At 38.9% G+C, this 18,882-nt stretch overlaps 1 protein-coding gene across 1 annotated transcript in view; it reads right to left on the reverse strand.

The window, feature by feature from the left end:
- Positions 1-937: 937 nt before the first annotated feature.
- Positions 938-18,882, reverse strand: part of ELL2 (elongation factor for RNA polymerase II 2) — a gene marked incomplete at both ends in the record, with an annotated part of 76,840 nt that continues 58,895 nt past the window's right edge. The window contains 7 exons of the mRNA XM_080698320.1: positions 938-1,054; positions 1,146-1,190; positions 3,566-3,737; positions 7,341-7,407; positions 10,709-11,276; positions 13,151-13,238; positions 13,634-13,758. Of these exons, the coding sequence (XP_080554446.1) occupies positions 938-1,054; positions 1,146-1,190; positions 3,566-3,737; positions 7,341-7,407; positions 10,709-11,276; positions 13,151-13,238; positions 13,634-13,758 (1,182 nt within the window). The remainder of the gene's footprint in view (positions 1,055-1,145; positions 1,191-3,565; positions 3,738-7,340; positions 7,408-10,708; positions 11,277-13,150; positions 13,239-13,633; positions 13,759-18,882) is intronic.

Below are 18,882 nucleotides of genomic sequence, written 5' to 3' on the forward strand. Positions count from 1 at the left end.
GAACTGGAAATGCTTTTGTCTTCCACAATAGAAGTAGCAATATGACAGGAAAAAAAAACCTACAGTAACACTCGTCAGTTGTTGAACCTGAGCGTTTGGCCTACTGAGAGTAGCAGCTTTTTTCCTTCATGCACGCTCACATCCACGTCACTTCTGCACACACACAGGCTGAGCACACACTTTCGGACGCTGGTAGGCCACAGAGTGCTTCCCGTTGCTCTGATCATTGGGAAGCAGTGTAGCTAATGATTAACCACACTATGTATACAACTAGCAAACACCTTAAGGCAACCATTGCAATGGGGGTTAACTTACAGAGTAAATTTAATATTCTAGATCAAGTCAGCCCATATGTATATAATATGCATATAAAAGTCTATACACATACTCATACAACTTTCTATTTTCAACCCTCCAAAACAATGTTTTAATTTTTTTGTATTTTGTGCAAATTTCTAAATATTCTACCATTTAAGGCAAAGAGTTCGCATTAAGAAAGGTCAGAAAATAGGCTTATGTTTATCCAAAAGCATTTCACCTTGCACATTACTGTTTTTTTGTTTTGTTTTTAATACACACAACTTTTAAGTGTGGACATTGGAGCCCCAATATCTAAAAATCATTTCTAATGACAAACACAAGTGTTCAAGAAAAAAAAAAACTGATTTGAAATATAGACACTGGATCCCCAATATCTAAAAAAATTATTTCTATTAACAAACACAAGTCTTGAGAGGGAGGGGCAAAAAGGACCAGAAAAAGCAGCTTCAAAATGCAGGGAAGCAAAGTAAAATGGTGGGAAAAATATAACTCAAGTTTACTAATACTGAAACTTTCAACAGGCAAAGTTTCATCTTTTTATAATCTAGAATAACTCATTTGGAATTTTAAATAAATAAGCTTAAGTTTATTCACATCTTCTGGTCCAAGCAGAGCTCTAGTGCCATGACCCTGCTTGCTGTTGGTCAAATTCACCTATTAGTCTCTTGATGTGAGCCAGCTTGTTATGAAGATACTCGCATCTGTATTTTTCTTCATGGTAATTGGGACTAGACTGCAGGTGGAAAAAAAAAACAGAGAGAAATTAGGTTGCAGAATTTATAATGCTTCTCAGCTACAGGTCAGAAAATAGTGATGATACCTACCTGCTTGATCTTCTGATATTCCTGTAAGACTTCTTCATGAACATTCTACAAAATTAAAAATCAGAAATCAGACCAGAAGGACTTTTTGGGGGGCAATATAATAGCTAACATGCATTCAGCAAGGTTGCAGGACATATTGATGGTGAGAATGTAAGTTGGTACAATCTTTATGGACAGCAATTTGGCAACAGCTATCAAAAGAGCAAATGAAAATTGACTCAGCAATTCTGCTTCTACTACAGCTTTACAATGCCCCTGAGTGAACCCAGGTATTTACAAGGTTATTCACTGCAGTGCTGTTTGTAAAGCAAAAGATAGTAAACAATATCAAAATGTCCATCAGTTTATATAAAGGATACTAGGAGGACATTTAAAAATCTAGAAGTGCTTTATGTACTCATACAAAAACATCCTTAAAGATGCTTTATATTTGTTAGTGAAAAAAATCAAAGGGCTTAAAAGAAAGAAATAGAATACTATTATATTTTAAGAATTTCATTACTTTATTTTTGGTAGTAACTGGGGATAGAACCCTTCTACCTCTGGGCTACACACACACACACACACACACACACACACACACAATTAAAAAATTATTATTTTTTTAAATTTGGAAACAGGGTCTCTTAAGCCAGTGAGGCTGGCTTTGAACCTGAGCGATCCTCCTGTCTCCACCTCCCAAGCGCAGGGATTACAAGCATGCGCCACCACGCCCGACATCATATTTTGCTTTTTTAATGAAACCAGGAAAAACAATAATGTATCATGGTTTACATTAGTGGGACTTAATATGGTTGTTTTGATGCATCTTACAATTTAAAAAATCTTAGGTTTAATTAAATATAGTAGATATGCAAATATATCTGTGTATGTATATACATACTATTTTATACATACACACAATACATGCTTCCAAAAAAAATATACTAGAAACCAGTAGTAGCAATTGCCTCTGGTGGGAGAAATTAGATAGCTGGTCAAAAATAACTTGCTAGTTCTTAAGTACCAGATACCAGACTTGGGTCTCAGCAGTTTACAAGTGCTTACTTATATTTACTACTCACAGCAACTCAATGATTATCCCATTTTGTGGATGGGGAATTTTAGGCAGAGATACCTTAAGTAACTTGTCCAAGGTACACAAATATTAATAAAGAGCTGGGAATCCAACCCAGGTAATGTGGCTTCAAAGCCGGCTTCTAACCACTAAATAATCCTTAGAATTACATTTCAGTTTAAATAAAATCATATGCACTGATAACTAACTGTATAGGGAAAAATAAATTCCAAATTATTGAATCACCAATTTCTTATACCTTCAAATACTGATTGCTCTGGCAAAGTCTATAACTCTTGCCAGTTTATTGAAGAAATTAAGGCCCACTGATGTAAGAGCCAAGGAATCTCTAGGATGTAAATGCTCTTGGGCTGTTCATCCTGCTGTGGGGAAACACAACTGCCCTCTCCTAGGTTCCAGTGGGAACAATGATAGTGAGTGGGGAGAGGCACCATATCATCTATGGCTGTGAGTGACAAAGTGATCCGGCCTGCACAATGATGAAATCTTCATTTCTATTAATCTTTTTGCTAAGAACTATGCATTCTACCTCCAAGCTACACCCCCAGCCCTATTTTTTTTCTTTATTTTGAAACAGGATCTCACTGAGTAGCAAAGGGCCTCACTAAGTAGCTGAGGCTGTCCGCGAACCCAGATCCTCCTGTCTTAGCTTCCCAAATGCTGGGATTACAAGTGTGTGCTACCATACCCAGCTTTATTTTTTTAAAGGTTATTAAAAAATATTAACTTATTATTTAATTTTTCAGCACACCAAGCTCTGCGTAATGAACTGCCCAACTTGCTTTCCAGAATGTATTAATCTCTCTCTCTGCCCTGAAAATCATAAATTGTATGAAGTTTGCATGGAGTGTTAACAAATAAAGAACCTGTCCAGGTCATGATTGCAATAAATGTTCTTGAAATGACAAAAAAAAAAAATTGAAACATCAATACTTTTTGGGGGAAAACACCAAGCCTAGGAACTATGGTCAGAGTTGAGTTGGCAGTGTAATTAAATATTTAAATGAATTCCAAGATCCTATTTCTTTTCCTATTCCATTGTATTTTGTATTGTAGTATATAAAGTGTTTTTGGCTATGTTTATTTTCAAGAACTATTTCAAATGGTTTTCCAAAGTAGCAGAAGGGTGGTCTAGGAAAGTGCTGGCTCTAATGGCCAGCAGGATGGTCAGGGTGGGATAGAGCAGGGAAAGAAAGAAAGAAAGAAAGAAAGAGAGAAAGAAAGAAAGAAAGAAAGAAAGAAAGGGAGGGAGAAAGAGAGAAAGAAAGAAAGAAAGAAAGAAAGAAAGAAAGAAAGAAAGAAAGGCAAATCTGAAAGTTCATCCAGGAACAGATCCGCTGACCTGATACTCTTTGGAGCCTGGGGAAAGGCGCTTTCGCTGCGCATCCAGTTTGATAAATCTTCTGGCTACTGTCTCCATCCTGGCATGCAGAGCCCTGTACTCGTCATACTCAGCATTGAAGTCATCCTTGTAATTTTGGCGTTGCTCATAGGAGACGATAGCGATGTATTTTCTAGTAAGAAAAACAGGTAAGAATCAAGAAAAAAAGGTAAGCGCATGAGTCTAAGATTTAAACCAGATACATGCATGGCTGGATGCTAACGCTGTTCTGCCATTGGTGTGCTGCCAGGTTGCTCCTTCAAGGGCCTTTCCAGGTGAAATGTTCACACTGGAGGTCCAAGAACTTCAGTGAAGGAGAGCAAATGTGGAAAAGATGTGGTGGCAGTGGAACTGTAGCGCAACTATGTAAGAAGAAAATGGTATTCATAAAGACTTGGCTTCCTCAACTTTTCTTTATCCAAAAACAATTAATTCCCACACTAATAGTGGAGGCCAACCCATCTGCTACAAGATGCACAGAGACAGAAAGACTAGCTGGGTAATGTGACACCTGGAGAATGTCACTAGGTTCTGAAGTCAAAGCTGTACCTGCTTTATAAAAGGGAGTCTGTCTTTCAGCCTGTGAGACTGCGGCAAGCAGCCCTCTTTAAGAAGGTGCCTCTGGCTTCTTCCCTCTATCCCTTTTCTCCTATTTCTGGTTACACAGATACATAACATACAAAAGGGGAACTACTTAGAATTTTTTTTTTTTAACTGAGAGGCAAAAAATAAAAAAGGTTTATTTCTCTAGGCTTATTTAGGGGTAAGGGTAAGTAAACTAAAACAGCATTTTAATATTAAATAATATTTGTTTTTGGATCTGAGAACTGGGATCACACCAGGTTCTTTGCACTCCATGCTCCTGTCATGAACACACAAGTCCCTCGACGACTGGAGATAAAAACAGAGGTTTCAGAGGGCGGTGGGAGCTTCAGGATGCACCCTGGAGGTACACATTCATTCTCCACTGTGGTAACATCTTGGAGTGCAGTCCTTTCCAAAGGGTTTTATATAATCTTACCAGTTTTATTTAAATTGCTCCATCACAGATGCCTAGCTGGAAATGTGAGAAAGTGATGCACTGAGCAAACTTAGTGTCCTCATTAATATTTTTATTCATGCTGAGTTAGACAGTGTGGAGGTTTAATTTTCTAAGTGTAACTGAGACAGCAGTTGTGTGCTGATTTGGAGCGGGCCTGCTGGTGTCTTAGCTGTGGAGGGCACACTGCCAGCCTGGCGGGATGCAGTCCTCCCAGCCCCTGGCTTCCCCTGTACATCAGAGGGAGCCCTGGGGACACTGAGGCTGAGCACGTCTAAGCAAAATGGCTGAACCAAGCTTGAAACTCGAATTCAATATGTTGTCTAATATATTTATCCCACTTTCTCAAAAACCACACCCTTAGTATTTTCTATAAAAATTTCCTTAGGAAAAAATGTAAAACTGGCCCCTAATTGAGTTGTTCTTTGCTTATACTGGCATTTTAACAAAAAACATTGCACTATTTTAAACTAAAATTGTTATGATTTTATGGTTGGTTCTTAATGCAGTAATCGAATAAAAATTTAAACAGCCTGGATAATTAATAACCACAAGTAACAAAAATATTCCTATTTTATAAAAATTAGAGCCAGGTATGGTGGCACACATCAGCAATCCTAGAACTTGGGAGGCTGAGACAGGAGGATTCCAGGCTCAAGACCAACCTCAGCAACTTAGCAAGACCCTCAGTAATGTAGAGGCCCTGTTTTAAAAATAAGAAATAAAATGGGGTTGGAGGTATAGCTCGGAGGTAGAATGGCTCTGGGTTCAATCCCCACTATAAAAAAATTAGTAATACTGTGCTTAAATATAAATTATTTAAAGTCTTATCATCTATGTTTTATAGTATGTCCTTTTGGGTTTTCTTACGAGGCAACTTAAGTCCCTTGTTTTTGATAATTTTCTCATCAATTATAGAAAATTTGGTATCTTTATATAAAAGTTTTTGATTGAAATAAATTGATTTTTATCTAAATAAACCAAGCTTATAATCACTGCACTGAAAATGTGACAAGCATACGAAAAACTCTGAGACAGATGCAACAACCATCCTTAGACCAGTAACCTAAAAAAACCCTTTTAAATATAGAATTAACTAATTAGGTTGGCAAAACACAGCAACAGCCTTGAATCCATGGGGGAAAGTTTATTTTTCAGTCTCCCTACATGATTTTCACCGTAAGTAACAAATATATATCCTTATTAATAAAAGAGGAATTCAAAACCTGTCACAAGAGAATACAAGCAGAATCCTGGTGGCTGTGATTTGGGGGCTGAGACTTTCACAAGACTCTAAAAAGGAGAGGATTTTGAGCCAAAGAGAGGTACCCCAGCACTGTGGACCCCTCAGTGACTGGCTGCAGACTTCTGACCCTTCCTGTGTCACTTGGGGTGGCTGCTTTCCAAGGCTCCCCTACAGAACACACACACACACACACACACACACACACACACACACACACACACACTCCCTCCCTCTCTCCCTCTCTTCCGGTACTGTGGATGGAACCCAGGGGCATTCTACCCCTGAGCTACACTCCCAGCCCTATAGTTTAGTCTTTTATTTTTTAAAACAGGGTCTCACTGAGTAGTGAAGGGCCTCGCTAGCTAAGTAGCTCAGGCTATCCCCTAACCGCGATCCTCCGGTCTCCGCCTCCTGAATGCTGGGATTACAAGTGTACACCACCACGGCCTGGCCCTACCGGAACTCTTAAACCATCCCCTGCCTCAAATGACAGAATGTTTCTTGGGCTTCTCTTAGTTAAGAGATGGTAACCGGCATGATGGTTTCATGCTGTAGCACTCTCCAACAAGTATAGCTTTCACACCACTGTTTTGCAGAAGCAACACATTTTAAATCTAAAATATTCTCTCTTTTGGAAACAAGTAAGGCTAAACAGCACAGCTTAACCTTGTCCAGCATGAGATGCCACAAATAGGGGAAAAAATTTCATACAGCCTGGATTCTATTTTCCAGGCTACATGCTAGCTATTTTGCACATTTGTTCATTTTCAAAGCTATCTACAGTCAGACCTGTTTGATCTTTTCCAGGCTCTTGCAACTTCATTATTTTCTCCTTACAGAAGCCTTTTATTCTGTCAAAAGCTAGAATTATGTGTCCAAGTTATAATTTCTGTGATAACCAGTTACGAAAATGTCCCAAGTCAGCATTTAGCAACTTGTCATAATAAGAAAGCAAATAAAATGATCAAATTTTATTATTCTCTCCTCCTCTTAAAATTAATTTGAGGGAAGAACTTTGTCTAAATAAAAATCAACCTATCTCTACTTTGTATTATTAAGTGCAGAGGTTCAAGCACTTTGTCGATAATATACTGTCCCTTTGGGGGGCCCAAGTGAATGGCTGTGTATTGATAGACTGTCAGCTTTGAAGAATCAGATCACTGAAATCTTCCATAATCAAAAGCTGGGGCTGGCCCTGGAACAAAGGACAGGCTTCTCTATACTTAAAGACCAACGGACACAGCTCAGAGCAGGGGGAGGCGCAACCTGCTCCTGCAGACAAGTGTGGATTTGGGACGAGCAGGCTTAATGGCAGCCTTTCAATTGCAGGGGTGGCTCCAGGACTCTATTTCTGGAATTTCTTACTTTTTTGATTTGCAAATTATGGGAAAAGAATTTGCAAACTTTCTAAAATTAAACAGCTCTCTCCACTGGCAGAGAGATGAACTTACATCAAATAATCTGGGAGTTCAATTGTTGACGAAGGCTCCGTGGAGGCAGTGCAGCCCTCTTTAACTCCTATGGATGGAAAGAAAAATCAGCGGTCATCAACCAGCAGGGTTATCAAATGTCTGTAATTCTCAAATAGATTAGAAACATCTGGAACACTTTTCCTCAAATTCTATTCTTCTATCTCAATAAGCAACAGTGAGCAAGGAATACAATTGGACACAAACAATAGAGGCCCTATGACCAGCGCCAGCAGAACTGACGCCAGGCATTTAAAGCACCCTGGCTACTGCAGTGTCTGCACAATAAAGGAATTCCATCTTAACCCAAGGTCACTCTTCTATTCTTTCAACAACAGTTGTGGCATCTGCCCAGCAATTCAAAGATTGTGGTGGCAGATGCAGCCAGACAAAGGAAGATACAAATTTTACACCAACATCTACTTTTCATGGGATTCAAACAAGGCAGAGGAGACAATAAAGTCAGGTAGCAGACTGCTCTGGTCACTGTATTTTTATTGCTACCCTTTTTTGTATGCAGACAGTGGAAATGGGCAGGAAGCTTTCCCATCAGTTTAAAATGAGGTATTACTGAATGTTGATTTATACTCTTCTGATCTCTGGTCCTCATAATACTAAACAGATTTTTTCAGTCACTGATGACAATGCTGTTAAAGTGTGTACATTCTCTGTATTCTATTTGTTTGCATGTGCCATTTCCAGGGGCTATGTTTTTATTAAGGTAATTAAAAAAATTATTCCAAGTACAGTTAAGACAATAACTCAATTCTAATCAACCTGCTGGCACAATATATATGTGTGTATATATATGTATATATGTAAATAAATAAATGTGAATATCTGACAAGTTCTCAGTCTAATATTTTGGAGGACAAAGTACGCTAAATAAATTTCTAGACTCAGTGGGTTATTGTTCACCTGTATATATTTGATTCAGACTGGGGTACAAGAACATGCTTTTACAACAGTCTGAGTCTTCAAAGGAAAACATCAGGTGCAGGACACTTCCCCTGGCCACTGACACCAGAGAAGTTCCAACAGATACATCTGCTTCTGTCTTTGGTTTGCCAGGATCTCACCTGGCTCTGAAAGTTATTCTTGCATACCCTGAGGGAAAAAGCCCAAGAGACTAGATCTGTTTTTCCAGGTCTCTAATTGTTAGAACACTTAAAACTCTGCTGTAGGTCTCAGCATACTGGAATCCAGTCCAACTGGCACTGGGCTGGGATGAGTGATCACCTCTGAGGTGGGAAGTGTGGAGAGTGGAGAATGCCCAGGAACCTGGTTTATTAACTCTGGACATGGAGTTTTATTCTCCATAGCTTTCCCTGACCCGGCAAATTCATGTTTAAGAGTTTTGGTGGGTAAAAAAAAGCTTACATCTACCGCTCTGGCTGTTATATAATATGATATGCTTTGACATGTAACATACCCAATTCAGGTCAACAAAGGCACTGTGTCTTAGTATTCTACCACTCCTTTGAAAGTACCAGAAAAAGGAACCCATCAGAGTTTCTCTCATATAGCAAAATGGTCGATTAACTAAGGATTACAGGCTTTCAGTATTATGGGCAAAATACAGAAAACCAGCACTCTTTAAAACTCTGTTCTTAGCTGGGCGTGGTGGCTCACGCTTGTAATCCCAGCATTCGGGAGGCTGAAACCAGAGGGTCATGCTTTGCAGACAGCCTCAGCTATTTAGCGAGGCGCTTAGCAACTTAGTGAGACCCTGTTTCAAAATAAAGAAAAAAAAGTAGGGCAGGGGGTGTACCTTGGAGGTCGAATGCCCCTGGGTTCCATCTCCAGACCTACCCGCAAAAAAAAAAAAAAAAAAAGAACAACCCCCAAAACAAAAAACAACTCTGTTCGTTAAAGCAACTTTTCTAAAGTTTGTGTTTTCCTGGGGAATTCTGTCTTAATTATTTATTATGGGTTTAAAATTGGCAGCATTGCTAAGTGATGGACTTGGATCTGTTATGCATTGGCATGTAAGACATTTAGATAAATTTTCTTTCAAGTAAGAAAAATATAGATAGGTCTTTTTTTTTTTTTTTCGTGGTACTGGGTTTCCTGAAAGCCCTTCTACCTCCGGGCTACACTCCCACACCCATTTTTTTTACATTTTTTTTTTTTTATTTGGAAACAGGGTCTCCTAAGCCAGCGCCGCTGGCTTTGAACTGGCTGGCTTTGAACCTGCTCGATCCTCCTGTCTCTGCCTCCCAAGCGGGGATTACAAGCGTGCGCCACCACGCCCCGCTGAGGTCTTTTGTTTTTAAAGAGCAGTACACCTTATCTAAATAGCCTTTCTAGATATTAGCTTTTCTTTAGAGGGAAAACATTATTTTAAGCTTCTTCAGGCTCTAGATATTTGACTTTTATGTTTCCTAAGGCCTAAAACGGTTAATGAATGAAAATTGATGTAAGGTTTCTAAAACAGCATCTAACAATTGAAAAATAAAAAACTCAAAAAAAACCCCCAAACTTAAACTGTATCAAGCTAATAATAGCCAAGAGCCTTTGCAAAAGACAAACTGCTTTTACTGCAAATGTAGATGATGTTATGGATCTGAAATGTAATTTTACCTTGCCTGTTTTATAAAGAATTTGACATTTCCCTGTGCTAATATTAATTAAAGCAGGGTGACCCTGTTTCTTTGAGAAAGAAGGAAATGAATGCTTCTGTTGCTAATTGTGTGTCTGGTTGAATCAGTTCAAGGATGGCTATGTTAGCAGTCATGTTGAGGTTGTATGTATCATAACAGACATGGAAAAGAACACCAGCAACCCCCTTCTGAAAGGGAGTCTCTGGAGTATGACAGGGTCATTTTCTTTTTCTTTTTCTTTCTTTTTTCCTTTTTTTTTTTTTTTGCGGTACTGGGGATGGAACCCAGGGACACTGTACCTTTGAGCTACACCCCCAGCCCTATTTTGTAGTCTTTTTATTTTTGAAACAGGGTCTCACTGAGTTGCGAACTGCCTCACTAAGTAGCTGAGGCTGGCTCTGAACCGCAATTCTCTGGTCTCTGCCTCCTGAATGCTGGGATTACAAGTGAGCACCACCACGCCCGGCCTAACAGGGTCATTTTCAAAAGCCACATTCATTAAACAAGGAACAAACAATATTCCTATATTTTTAAAAATATAGGAATCCTGTTTACTAGTTGGCTACAAGAGTGAAAATGACATTTGTAAAACAGAAGAAAAAATATGCTTAAATGCAATATTAATAATTAAACAGGGTGATTTACTTAAAAAGTATTCTTAATTACAAAAGTATAACTCAGAGTTGTGATAGTATGCTTTTCATTGATTTAACACTGTCATTGTTGTTGTTTACAAATGCAAAATACCTTCACTGGAATCCGGACTGGAGTTATTCAGCTTGGCTATTTCTTCTCTTTGAAGGTCTTCCTCCTTTTCCTCCATAGTCTCAATGTCCTGCTTTTTTATTTGGTCCTTTTCCTTGTGTTTTTTAGACTTCTTTTTGGACTTTTTGTGAGACATTGCATGGTTTTCTTCCAGAGGCTTTGGACACTTTAGTAGAACTGAACCAGGGGGTAAGGTTTCCAGAGAAGTCCTCGAGGTATATTTGTTTTGCTGGTCCTCATAGATTCTACCGTTTTGACTGTAACTGTCAACAGGTAGGTCTTGAGTCCCCCGGCCTTCTGGAGTGCTAGGGGAATTGGAGCTGGAGTTTGCAGTCTGAGGAGGATTGGAGACGGGCAGGTGAGTGGAAGGCAGTGGCGGAGGGGTGGGAATGGCAGCGGCTGCAGGGGGCGGAGGGAGGCCTGCAGCAGATTTCTCACTCGTGGGATTCAAATGACCATTTAATGTTGGTGGTACTCTGTTCATCATGTGCGATATCCGAGCTTTTTTATTCATTAAAGGATCAATAAAATCTGAATCCGAAGGTCGCTTCTGAGGGTGGGGAAGGAAAAAAAAATGAGTTGGTTTGCACCAAAACTCAATAAATTCAACACATATATGATTGGTTAAGCAAGTTAGTAACTTTATTCATACTAACCTTTCTCCAAGCCTAAGCAAAAACAAAACAAACACAACAGAAGACCCTCTGACAACCCCAAATCGAACCAAAGCAACAAAACCAAACCAAAAGTAAAATAAACTGTAATGACTAATGTCTAAATCAGAATCTGGCAAATATACCTTTCTTGGAGTGCTAACTCACTTCTTTCTGTCTATACAACCTCACCCCAAGTTCCTAAGAGACAATGCTGATTTATGTGAACTGGACCACTCAGGAGAGTATTAAATAGAGGCTGTTGCCCTCGACTCCTAGCCATGGTTGGCCTAGTTCCATTAAATAAAAAGAGAAAGCAGTTTATACCATCTGACTCAGTGAGCGCTAACAAGGTTAGGTACAGGGAGATATGCCTATATCCATTTAAACTCTACGGTGCTAAAATGCTCCAGTTATGAATATTTTGGCTGTCATCTATCATTTCACCTGTCTTAGAGTGGGAACAGCCAACACTTTCATAATAATTTCTCTAAGTATCTCTATCATTGCTGAAATGCTATTTAATTTTTCATTTTAGCTTTACATGCCTCTTCACCATATTGGAAGGTAAGTCTTTGTAACTGGTCCATTAAAATGATGTAGAAGTACTCATTAAAAATCATGCTAATATTAGCTCAATCCAATGATAACAATAATGGCATGTAAGTTAAAAGGGAAATTCAACATTAAAAGAATATAAAATGTAGGTCCATATTTGTGTTTGAATATAATTTATAGCTTGCATTTTAGCTTGAAAGAAAATAATAGTTAATAAACCATCAATTTATTCTGTTTTCAATTTAGCACCCAGTATGTAATTTGATCAGAGCAGAAGAAGCTTTATAGTAGCTCTCATTCAAACTGAGGCTTCCACAGACAATATAAATGCAAGGATAGAATTACTTTTTTTCCATTTTTGTTCCTATGCATTCCCCACAATGGGGGTTGTTTCTAACATTTTATGATGAGTGAATAACCTTTTGCCCAGGATATGTTACTCTTTTCCACACATCTGTCTACTTTTTTCTAGGAGTAGGGGAGAGAAAAAGAGAGAGGGAGAGAGAAAGTGAGAGAAAAAAAAAAGAAAGGGAAGGGAGAGTCAGCAGAGCTGGGTCTCTCCCACTGTTTGTCCAAAATGCCTGGGACACTGAAACTCTCACTAACTCTCTCAGAGAATTTCAAGGCTGACTGGTCTCTAAGAACAGCAAGCTTGAACTGTAGCACTGCCCAGGACCTCTGAACCTTTTCCAGGATAGGTCTATCTCTTGGAGGAAACTCTGAACTGAAGCAGTCTAGTTGGGAGTATTCAGATTCAGATTCATTGAAAAGAGTTTTAAGAAAACACATATGAAAATGCCTTTTTTAAAAAAATTTGCTTCTTGCAAAAGCATTTTTCCCTGAGAATATTTTTCTAGAACATATTTCACACAAAATTATATATCTTGAATTTTCCATGTAATCTGAGAATTATATGGGACTAAATGTCTTCTAGTGACCAAATTGGAAAACAGATGATCTTACAACAAAATGTAAACTCTAACAATGGAAAGCAAGGTGTGCATTAAGTAATCTGACAAACAGAGCTGCTTAGTGGAGAGTTCTGGGCTGGGATCCTGGGCCGAGCTTGGCCATGAACTATCTGCATGGCTATGGGCAGGAAAGCTGTGTGACTTCTCTGGGCCTCATTTCCTTTGCTTGTACCCCAGAGGACTGGAAGAGCTGGCCCCTGAGGTCCATGTCAGTTCTATAATTTCGTAGCTTTATGACATACCTGAGGAGATGATGCAGCATCTCTACTAGAACATACAGGGGATTCTGAACGGCTGGTGCCGGCAGAACTCTGAGATGAATTTAGTTTTCTGTAAAGGACACACATGTTCCAGGTAATTAAAGAGAACTTTAAAATTTTTATTATAGAAAGCTCACCTTTGCTTCTCTTTCCCATTTCAACTCTAAAATAATTGCAGTTAAAATGATTACTTATTAGCATCTTTTAAAATTAAAAAACAAAAGACCTAGTCGGGTGTGGTGGCACACGTTTGTAATCCCAGCATTTGGGAGGCTGAGACAGGAGAACTGCAGTTTGCAGCCAGCCTCAGCCACTTTGCAAATCAGTCCTTTGCAAATCAGTGAGACCCTGTTTCAAAATGAAGAATAAAAAAATAGGGCTGGGGCATAGCTCAAAGGTAGAATGCCCCTGGATTCCATCCCCAGTATCATAAAAAAAAAATTAAGAAAAGACAAAAGAATTTACCTAGAGAGCACCGACTCCAATAACCGTCTGTCTGCTTCATTATACCCTGGCCAGTCTCGTTGAAGCTCTTTGAACACATAATCCTTTAGTGTGTAGGAGAGGTCCTTAGGATTCAGATTAGCTACCTGGAAAGTGGTGTGAAAAACAGAGCATTAGATATTTCTACCGACTAAAACCAATGATCTTTAGTATTTATATTGAAAATAATCACACCAAATGGTACTAAAGGGACTGCCTAGTTTTGTACATATTTGATCTCAATTAATGCCATTCAATTACATTTTGAAAAGGTAAACCATTTAAAGAATTAAAACGTGATATGAAGAGTTGAATGTTTTTTTCTTGGATGGCTACAACATTTGTCAAATTTACAAGTAATTACTCCATGCTAGAAAAAAATAGAGGAAGATTTTGTGTGTATGTTTGTGTATGTGGGGTGGGGTGAGGTGGGAATTGAACCCAGGGACATTCTACCCAGTTACACCCCCAGACCTATTTTATTCTTCATTCTGACACAGGGTTTCAGTAAGCTGTGGAGGGCCTCACTCGGTTGTTGAGCCTGGCCATGGACCTGTGACCCTCCTGTCTCAGTCTCTTAAGTACTGGGATTACAAGCATGGGTCACCATGTTGGCTGAGGAAAAATTTTTTAAATTATTTTCTTTTCTAGTTGAAGGAATTCAAAACAGTTATATTATCAATACCATTATTTATTTCCTGCCATTAATGCTACTATTTTTGAGTCACAAGAAAAATCCTTGACTACTGATATTAAGTGGAACACAGTGTTCAAGTGTTGGGTTACAAACTTTCCCTTCAGCCATCAACACATTGTTTTTGGAAATACTATAGATTCTCAATTTTCTGATAAGATTAATTCTGTCTCCTTCCTTCCTTTTTTTATTTCTTATTTTTGATAACCAAGCTTGCTCCTGTATCTGTCAGGTATCCTGAAAAACCACTTAACTCAAAGTCCTTGAAAGTCCCTCACACCAATAAACAGAAAACTTAAAAAAAGCCCCCAAGTAACTGTTATTAGCCAAATGGTTTACCCCCAAACATAATCTCAAGCATAATCTTTCTTTATCCCTACAATTCCTAAAGCGTCCAGGCCTATAATCCATTAACTACACAAATGTATGAGTTGAGATACCAAACCAAAAGTAATTTTTAAGGCTAGGAAAGACATTCCTGCCTGTTAGTAATTTATATTTATGCTTCTCCACAGCTCAGCTGAACATTAATATCAAATGTATAAAGTAGAAATTAATAGGCTTATCTTTTTTTTTTTTTGCGATTCTGGGAATGGAACCCAGGGGCATTCTACCTCTGAGCTACACCCCCTGCCTTATATTTTTATTCTTTATTTTGAAACTGGGCCTCTGAGTTGCAGAGGGCCTCACTAAGTAGCTGAGGCTGTCCGTGAACCACGATCTTCCGGTCTCAGCCTCGCAGATGCTGGGATTACAAGTGTGCGCCACCACGCCCGGCAATAGGCTTATCTTAAAGTCCAAATTTGAAAATTAATATGGGATACAATCAGATTTTTTGAAGTGGCAAAAATACAATGGCCCTTTGATTTTTCTCTTCCTCCGGCAGTACACACACTAATACCCCATCTTGGTGGCACTCCCTTCTTTGGCTTCTGTGTGAGGACATTCTCCTGGCTTCCACCTCCTCCCTCAGGGCCTTTCCTTCTAAGTTTCCTTTGCTCAATCCTCTGCATGGTAGTTTTCAGTGTCTATCTTTTGCCTTGCTTTCTTCATTATCCTTATCTCCTTCTAAGATGACTCTTCAACTCTGAGACTTTCAATGACCAATCTAAAATGATGCTAATTCCTAAACTTATGGCTCTAGTCCCAATTGTTCTCTCAACACCAGACACTCGATCAATTGCTTATTGGCATCATTTCCATTCAGATATGTGGTACGGGCATCTTCCAACGAGAATCCAGATAAGGCAGAATTTCTGCCCACCACTCTTATGTCTGTTCCTTTTCCATCCCTTCCCATCTCAGTGGTGGCTCAGTATCTATCTATTCAGTTGCTCAGGCCAAACACCCAGACAGAATCTCAGATCCCTTTATTTCCCTAACCTGTCCTCACACCCAGCCATTCAGCAAGTCTTTTCACAAAGTTTATCTCTAATATGATAAAGTATTTCTGCTGTTCCCACCAGGTCACGTCACCAACACTTCACATCTGGATTTCCTACTTTTTTTCAAAAAAAAATTTTTTTTGATACCGTGGATTGAACCCAAGGGCATTCTACCTCTGAGCTATACCCCAGCCCTATTTTTTCTTCTTTATTTTGAGACAGTCTCACTAAGTTGTGGAGGGCCTCAGTAAACAGCTTGGCTGTAAACCTTCAATCCTCCTTTCTCAGCCTCCTAAGTATTGAGACTACTAGTGTGCGCCATGCCTGGTATTCACCACACCTGAATTTCTGCTGTAGGGTCACTTAACGTCATCTCTCTCTTTGGCCCCCTGGGTCATTCTTGCCACAGAAGTCTGAGTGGTCTTGTTTAAAGTATAAATCAGAATATAGCATATTTTTGCTTAAAACTCTACAGTAATTTCCTAGCTTTCTATAAATAAAATCTAAACTCCTTTCCCAATGTGGGTAAGGTCCTCTGGGATCTGGCCTCTACCTCTTCTACCCTAACACATCAAACCTTCTCTTCCTCAAGCCTTCCAGGAGTGCTGCCTCATCATGCTTCCGGCTCACCATTTCAGCTCAAATGTAACTGCCTATGAAAGAGCTGCCTGAATACCCCTTGCAAAGCAGGGTCTTTCTCCCCCAGCTCCTCTCCAAACTATCTCATGAATATACTCCAGGAGGGCAGGGACCATCTGTCGAGGTCACTTTGGCATATCAGCATTAGAACAATGTCTGGTAGACAGGTATATGTATCCCTCAGGATTCATAGGGGTTTGGTTACAAGATCCCTGTGGATATGAAAATACTCAGATGCTTAAATCCCTTACGTAAAATGGCAGATTGAAGACCCTTCCCATATACTATAAATGTTCTCCAGGTTACTTACGATATATAAAGTTTAAATGCTATGCACATACATAGTTGAGATATTGTATTGTTTAGGACATAATGGCAAGAAAAAAATGTGCACGTGTTCAGCACATGTGTAATTTTATTTTGAATATTTTGGACCACCAGCTGGTTGAACTGGTAGATGTGGAACCAAGGGCAAATAACATCTACCATGTTGGAGCATCTATTCTGCCCGGCTCTGTCCTACGCTCTTCACACCAGAGATCTCATTCAATCCTCATATATTCCTTTCCTGGCAAATAACATAAAATGACTTGTGCTCTAATAAAACTGACTAAAAGTAGGTGAGAAAAAAAGAGAGATCAAAATACATGCATCATTCAAAAAATGACTGGTCTGTCCCAGACAAACTAGCTGGCAAACAAGTTACCTAAATGACCAATCCTGCTCTGCCTGTCAATAGGGATATATGTTGATTTGTTACTAATAGTTTTCAGCACCCTGTATTATTTGAGCCAAAGCAATAGGTTTTTGAACTGAACCAAGCTGTTGCTCCCAGTAAAACTTGAAAGACTGTGCCTAAATTTAAAAATGCTTAACATGCAGCCAAGCATGCTGGTGCATGCCTGTAATCCCAGTACTCAGCAGGCTAAGACAGGAGAGTTACAGGATCAAGGACAGCCTCAGCAACTTAGCAAGATTCAAGATTCTCGGCAACCTAGTGAGAACCAGTTTTTCAAAACAAAAAAGTTAAAAATAATTTTAAAAAGCCTGGGGGCATATCTTTGAGGTAGAATGTCTCTGGATTCAATCCCCAATAACTGCCACCCCCCAAATGCTTATCACGTACTAGGAAATTTGATTTAATACTGTTATTAATACTTGCTCAACTGGTATATTTATAAAGCTATCTTTTTCTTAGTATCACTGTTTTCCTGGGGAAAAATGAATTTTAAAAATCAGAAAATCAACTAGATAAAGATGAATAATGTTCGTCCTAAGCTTAACATTTGGATATTTGGCTCAATCTTAATATTCCTTTATTCAACTCGGCTTATTAAGTATAGTTGACCCTCCCTATCCACTGAAACTATGTTTTCACGAGGGCAATGGTTTTTTTTTTTTTTTTAGCCCACATTAGAATCACTCAAGGGCTTTAAACAATATTGGCCCAGGCAAGGATGAGCGTATATGCTAGATTCTCCCAAACTATCAACACTAATAACTCTCATGTTCAACTTGCTCAGGGATCAAGTACATGCACAGTTTTAAATACCTCTACTACACACGAGTCACATAACTACTGCTGCGTCTCAACAGCCTCTATGAGAACCACCTCTGCCATCAGTCCCCTCCATCATATTCTTTTTGGAGATACAAGTACCACATATTTTGTGAAATATAACTTGACTCTCCTTATTTTCCCAGATGTAAGACTGAACACATGCACACCCCAATCTCTTTTTTTCCCCTTTCATCCTTTCATTTGAACTCTTAAAACTGCTATGTGACATACAGATTTAAATTATTTTCAATGGCTCTAATAAAGATCCTTGAGAATGGGAGAGGTGTTGGGGACTATGCAGTCCTAAAATGGAGCAAATGTTTTACTCTTCTGCAACATTTAGTTTTATGTGCTGAATATGAGAAATAATAAAAAAAACACTTAGAAGTGTTATATTTTATTTTTATTTTTTATTTTTTGGTACTGGGGATTGAACCTAGTGATGTTCTACTTCTGAGCTACATCCCCAGCTCTTTTTTCACTTTGAAACAGGTTGTTACTAAGTTGCTGAGGGCCGTGCTAAGTTCCTAAGGTTGACCTTGAACCTGTGATCCTCCAGTCTCAGCCTCCCTAGTACTGGTAGTACAGGTGTGTATCACCAAGCCTAGCTAAGAAGTATTATTTCTTTATAAAAATCCTACAGATAAAAACCTGTGGGATTTTAAATTAAGGAACAAATTTGGAAATGTTATTGCTTCAGAAAAAACAAAGAGCTAGACCACCATTTATGGTGGATCTGAATGCTAATTAACATTTCTCATCTGAAATCAGTATGAAAAATATAGGAAGCTATAGTCTGACAAAGTATTGACCTTAATGAAAAGAAAGGCCTTCATATTTTTTTTTTTTGGCGGTACTGGGAATTGAATCCAGGGGTGTTCTACCTCCAAGTTACACCCCTAGCCCTACTTTTGATTCTTTGTTTTGAAACAGGGTCTGGCTAAGTAGCTGA

This window comes from Muscardinus avellanarius, assembly GCF_963383645.1.
Source record: "Muscardinus avellanarius genome assembly, chromosome: 1".
Lineage (NCBI taxonomy): Eukaryota > Metazoa > Chordata > Mammalia > Rodentia > Gliridae > Muscardinus > Muscardinus avellanarius.